Source organism: Larus michahellis (assembly GCF_964199755.1).
Source record: "Larus michahellis chromosome W unlocalized genomic scaffold, bLarMic1.1 SUPER_W_unloc_1, whole genome shotgun sequence".
NCBI lineage: Eukaryota > Metazoa > Chordata > Aves > Charadriiformes > Laridae > Larus > Larus michahellis.
Window position 1 is genome coordinate 497,281 of NW_027435888.1, and position 5,982 is coordinate 503,262.

At 46.7% G+C, this 5,982-nt stretch overlaps 1 protein-coding gene across 1 annotated transcript; it reads right to left on the reverse strand.

Moving 5' to 3' along the window:
* Positions 1–232: 232 nt before the first annotated feature.
* On the reverse strand, positions 233–4,482 carry LOC141736687 (E3 ubiquitin-protein ligase RBBP6-like). The gene is made up of 3 exons (XM_074571245.1): positions 4,317–4,482; positions 2,884–2,983; positions 233–335 (listed from the first exon to the last, which is right to left on the reverse strand). The coding sequence occupies exons 1-3, from the start codon at positions 4,480–4,482 to the stop codon at positions 233–235; spliced, it is 369 nt and encodes a 122-aa protein (XP_074427346.1).
* Between the last annotated feature and the right edge of the window lie 1,500 nt (positions 4,483–5,982).

Genomic DNA, 5,982 nt, shown 5'->3' on the forward strand with positions numbered 1-5,982 from the left:
ATCCAGCGGTCCGGGGTTAGTGTAATGCCTCACACCACAGCAGTGAACTACTTAAAATAAAGATGAAAAATGAAATCCACCAAATAGTGATTTTTATAGTGTAGGGACTATTTTGAAATGTGTAGTTACGCACAGCATTCAACCCAAGTGGCAAATCAAGATCTAGACCATTACCAGTCAAGTATTTCCTTGTGTTACTTCATTATATTTCAGCAGCCGAATGACAGTGTTTTCAAACCTGAAGAAAAATGCTGCTCCTTTTCCAAACGTAAAAAATTGAGATTGTGATTTTACATACCGCTTTTGATGTTCCACTCACTGGCTCAGTTCGACTTCTAGAAGAAGAAAGAAAGGTGATCAGAATTTAAAATAAAGCACTTCTGCCCAGCATCAAGCAGCAAAACCAGATTATAAAAACGGATTGTCAAAACATTATGTTCTGACAGTCTACTGAATGTGGAAATTTATCCGTATTCATAAACTGTTCTCTCTTGTACACTCAGTGCAAAGAAAAAAAAACCCCAAATCACATTTCACCTTTGTCACAAATTACTCCAAGACTCACAGATACAGAACACAACAGCACAAGAGGAAGTCCTCAGGTATTTTGTCTCTGCTACCTAAGAATCTAAACCATGATGTCTGTCCTATATTTTGTGTTCTTAAATAATCAACCATCAAAACAGGAAGGTAACTTTAGCCAGTCTGTATATCCCTAGTATCACAAATAGGGCCATACACAGTACTTTAGTTTCTAAGCAAGAACAGTGATGGTCTAGACCCTTCAAAGTGCACCTTTCCTTAAGCGAACCAGAAATCAGTCATCCGACAAAGACATAACAAAAATGTCAGCAGCAGAGTCTTTACGAGAGCGTTTCTTTGTGGAAGCCCAAGCACTGTGCTCAGACGGCTACCATATTTAGCCACTAAACGTGTTACATATGCTATGTGGATTCAAAATAGTACTAGAAATGTCACCTGACAGCAGTCTCTAGAATTTTGTTCAATTGAGGAGTCCCAGGACAAAAGAAAATAGCGGCCTCGATTGCCAGAATTTGTTTTAAGATGATCTTGAAAATGCTACAATATTTTAGGAACCATTTATTACGTTTGAAAACTTGCTGAGACTCCACATACTCATTGATCCGTATCGCAGAGGCAATTCAAAGGCTGCTGTGGAATTCACGTACAAAGAGAAAGGCTCGTGCTTCCTGCCACTGCTAGACCACCACCAGGCTCACAATTACAGCCACACAGCTCCCGAAGGGGAGCAAGTACAAGGAAACACTGTCAATGACCACCCAATGGTTTCTTCATCCACTTACCTCGAAGAACATACTACAAGGTGAGTAACACATTTTTGAAGGCCTCTCCACCCTTACAGCGTACGTTCATCATTCCCAAACTTTAGCCACTCTGCCAGTGGCTTCTGCAATGTTTCCAGCTGGAGGAGCAGAAAGCTCATCTGCCTGGTGAACTGTCAATGCTAGAACAGCAGTGCCATTCTTCCCTTATCCCCACGTACAGGTATTTACCTGATCTTTGAAGCTAGCAGCATCTATCCTCTCATTGTGGGGCAGCATTACAATACCAGGAGAGGGTGCCGTCCAATCAGAAACGGAGGATGCACTGGCAACGCAGCACTAAGCATACACATTTTAATTAACCCCCAGTGTTTAGAAGCACAACTCTGTGGCCTCCAGAATTACTAGGGAGTACCTGAAAGCACTGCAACAACTACGGCAGTAACATGCCCAAAGCTGACATGCAGAGCCACGTAAATTCAGGGGGTTTTGCTTGCAGACACTTCATGAGTACCAGGATGCTGCTGTACTGTTGGTGCGAGACACGCTGTAACTCATCACTCTACTCTGTTGAGAACCAACACTAGAAAGACATGGCAAAACCACAATTTAATAACATCTTTTAATTGTGGGGGAGAGGCATATCTTTAAGAAGGCCGGAAAATATGACCATTCAAACAACGCTAATGTAGCTGACATAGAACGGGTCTGTATGAATGCAGAAATGACAGCAATAATCCTGTAGTCGCCAGTGCATTTGAGCATCTGTAATTTTAATCAATACACCCGATTCTCTGTCCTCCGTAAATCTTAGGAATACAGAATTAAAACCTGGAGCACAGACATCGGCTTAGGGTAAAAACAGACTTAGAAAGATAACTAGTAACATTTGGTAACCTGCTCAACTGCTTACTGAGTTTCAAGTTTGGAAAGGATTAACTATTCCTTCATCGTACTCACACAAAAGGCTTTAGGACACTATTCTTTTTCTCTGGCCTTAAACGGACATTGTCTTTAGGAAACTACTAGGAATCCTTTATGAATGAAACTTCTTGTTTGCATTGCTCACCAGCTGGCAACCCTGGGTCTTTCCTCTATAGCTAGTACGCTAAAAACCCAGATTTGGGCCGTAAGAATACCCTCCAGCCCAAGTGCAAGAAATAGTCAAACACTGAGACGCAGGCTCTTCTGAGATGGGAACAAATCCTAAGATGACACTACAATGTGTATCTGCCTGTACTATAAAAGCAATAAAAGCAAACACATATAATAAGGAATTTCTCCGTATGGAGATCCATGTAGAGACCATGGGTCTCAGAACAATCAGCCCCAAGAACAAACCCAGTAGAGGCATCTGAAAAGTTACAATTGGTGGAGTGTGAACCCCATGTCCCAACAGCACTAAAAATGTCAGCCTGCTTTGGGGCAGACACATTAAAATCTAGCCCATGACAACAAAAATTAACAGCAGCTTTAACAAGAAAGATACAAGCTGAAAGCCCCTGTAAACTAATATAAATTTAAAAAGCTATCACACCAAAACCCCTTAGAAAGAATACAATGGTTCGTGGATACTTACCTAACAGATGTTTTGCTGGTAGCTTTCACTCCTCCAACAGGGATTCTTCTGACAATCACCGATGAGTTCTTAGGAATCAGGGCATTGTCATCTGTGTATTCTGAAAACAAGAGAAACACAGGAAAAAACCCTAGTCCATTCATAAGGATTAAGGATTAAGGATTAATACGTAATTACACAGCACTTCAGAGAATCCCTTGACAGATAGAAAAGCAAACTTTTGTATGTCACATCGCGCTTTTATCGTCTCAACACACTAACAGTACATTGCAAGAAATCTTCAGGTTTGAGAACCAAACACATACAGCAAAATTTGTCTCCTTTTTTAAAAAAAGTTGGAATGCCAACAGCAAAACGGTCTCAATGGTCACTAAAAGAGAGTCTGCTAATGCATGAGGTTCTGTCCTATCTAACTCAAGTTGCTTTTGCTTCTGTTAGGCTACAAAGCCAACAGATCTCCGGAGCAGAACAACCCACAGCAAAGTCTCACCTGCATAAACCAGAGTCTAAAGTCTGTCTAGCTTGCCCTGCAACAAAACAGGCACCGAGCTAAAGCATGAAAACGCCATTGCTTCCCTAGCTGTTAACTCAAACGATTCACCTAATGCCACCAGTGCTCAAGACTGACGGAACGCAGAAGAGACCCTGCCATCTCTGTCTATTTCTTGGAGCATCTTCCACCAACAACCACACTTCTCGGCCTCTCAGTGCTTTACATTTGAATGGAACCCAAACTGGCAGTGCTAGAATTTGCATCACAGAACTTTTGGCCTTTTTTGAGCTTGCTTTCACAAGTAGGGCAGAATTGGCTCAAACTAAAGTGGTATCTCCCCTCTGAAGCTAATCATCTCCTTTGAATTAAACGTGAAGGGACGGGAACTCTTTCAATTCCCTTCTTGCAGAGCAGAGAGACTCAAACAAAACTACATACGAAGACAGCCAAAGACAGAAAATCCCGGTCTGGTTTTTTTTTCCCTTTTTTTTCTGAAGGTGAGTTTAAGCGTCTACATCTGACGAATAACAACTGGAAGTAACAGTTATGCATATAAACGAAAAAAGTTGGCATTCATACATATTACACCAAAACGTATTCTCTAGCTGTGCTCTGAAAACCACTGGGGTATTTTGGTGTTTTTGCATGGAAAACACCCTTACCTTCACTAAGTATCTGTGCCATCAGTGTACCAAGTTTAAAAGATTACACTCATTTTACAAAGGTCAAAGTGCAACACAGCCTACCTAGAGGAGGATCGTGTCACTGCCACACATGACTGATGCTCTTTGAAGCAGGAAAGTTAGCCCCTTTCGGCCCTTTAGGCAAAGCCCCTTTAGGCCCTTTAGGCAAAGCCCCTTTCGGCAACCCCACGTTTAAGGGAACCTAGTGAAGCACATGCTTTTTCCTCACTGCCCTGAGGCCCCGCGCCCCCACGCACCTTCCTCGGTCTGGGCGTTGCTGATCTGCAGGTCACAGTTGGCCGCCTTCAGCTTCTCACGGCCCATGATCCGGCACTTGAGGTCGCGGAGGGAGATGTGGAGGCCGTCGAAGGTGACTATATCGTACTTCAGCTTAGAGGAGAACTTATAATGGACAGCAGACATGGTCGGGGCCAGGCGGTGCCTGCTACGCAAAGGCATCTACCACAGCAGATGGCGTCACGGCCTCCACACCGCGTCAGGGCCCACGGCGGCGTGGGGCAGGGCCCACTGAGGGGCCGGGGCCAGCAGCGCAGGCTGAGGGCGAGCGGGCCGGCAGTGCTCAGAGGCTGTGGCGCTCTGCCATGGCCAGGCCCCGCAGCCTCAGGCAGACTCGGCTGGGGGAGGCCTCAGGAAGGCCCCGCCTCCCAGCCCCACAAGGTCTCCAGCCTGGGGCTGTCAGCAATGGCGCTGGGCTGTGGCGGCGGGGCCAGCCCGGCTCCTCCCGGCAGCCCAGGCGGAGGGTGGGCGAGGGGGAGCGGCCCCCGTGGCCCTGGCTCGGCCTCCCCTCCCTCTCTGGCAGCAGACAAAACCAGTATCTGATGAAACACAACAAATTTATTCCATGAACTGGGTGCGGAGAGCACAGCCCCGCAGCTCGGGGCTGGCACCGGCTGGGGCTTTGCTGGGAAAAACCAGGCGAGAGTCACCCTGACGTCCCACACATGTACCTCGTGCCGGGACCTGCCAACCCGTCCCTCTGCCCAGCGCCCCTACGGGATGCAGAAAGCAGCGCTGCTGGCCCTGGTGTGGTCCTGAGCCATGTTGCAGCAGACGAGTCCTTAACCAGCAGGCCTATCATGTTAAACTGACATTTGAGAAGTGATGAGACCCTAGTGGTGCACGAAAGCCTATTTTAAAAGTCGGGTTCTGTACAGGACTGCCATGGAAATTGACTGTTTGGAAAACAGTCTGTTCCCCCGCTCAATTTGCCAGCAGTCCAACAAACCCACGCTCGGATTTCTGTGCCTCGGCCTACCTTCCTTGCCCGCTAGAGTCTTGCAGTGCATTACCAGCTCAAGTGATCTAGCCCCAAAGGTAACCCTACTGAGGCGAGATCTTTCTATGAGAAACAACATCTTTCAAGGTCTTGTACATAATGGCACAGGAGGGATAAAAACCTTTTCCCGTGTCTAATTGAAAACACCTGGGTAAGTCCCGCTGCTGGCAGGAAACGCCCAGAATTGCCTCTAGATTGTCAGCAAATCAACAGTCAGGGATGGAGCACCAGCCACATCCCTTGCCTTTGGGGATTCACAAAAGCCCAAGCCCGCTGGTGAAGTCATTACTCACAGGAGTCGTTCCCCATTGCGGCCATGGCTCCTTGTCAGGAACAGAACAGAGGGGGAAGCTCTGGGTGACAAAGGATGCCAGGACGTGCTCCAGAAAGAGAAGATCAGCGCCAATCCCCTCACCTGAGTGCAAAGAAATAGTTGCACCCCTACAAAATAGTTAAAAAAAGAACCCCAAGCCAAACCCACAGCACAGCATCCCCCTCTACAACCGTTTCAGCTGTAGTTACAACCGCTGCACAGCTGCAGGCTGATGGCCCTGCTGGCCCTGTCACAGGACTCTCACTGACAGCAGTTACCAAGGCCCTTTTGGAAGACTGCACTGTGCGTCACC

Bases quoted from the DNA above. Each gene is read 5' to 3' on its own strand.
- LOC141736687 (XM_074571245.1), bottom strand. From the start codon at position 4,482: ATGTCTGCTGTCCATTATAAGTTCTCCTCTAAGCTGAAGTACGATATA. The intron at 2,984-4,316 runs GTGCGTGGGGGC...TCTTGTTTTCAG, and splicing joins CAACGCCCAGACCGAGGAAG to AATACACAGATGACAATGCC. The intron at 336-2,883 runs GTAAGTATCCAC...TTCTTCTTCTAG, and splicing joins ACCAGCAAAACATCTGTTAG to AAGTCGAACTGAGCCAGTGA.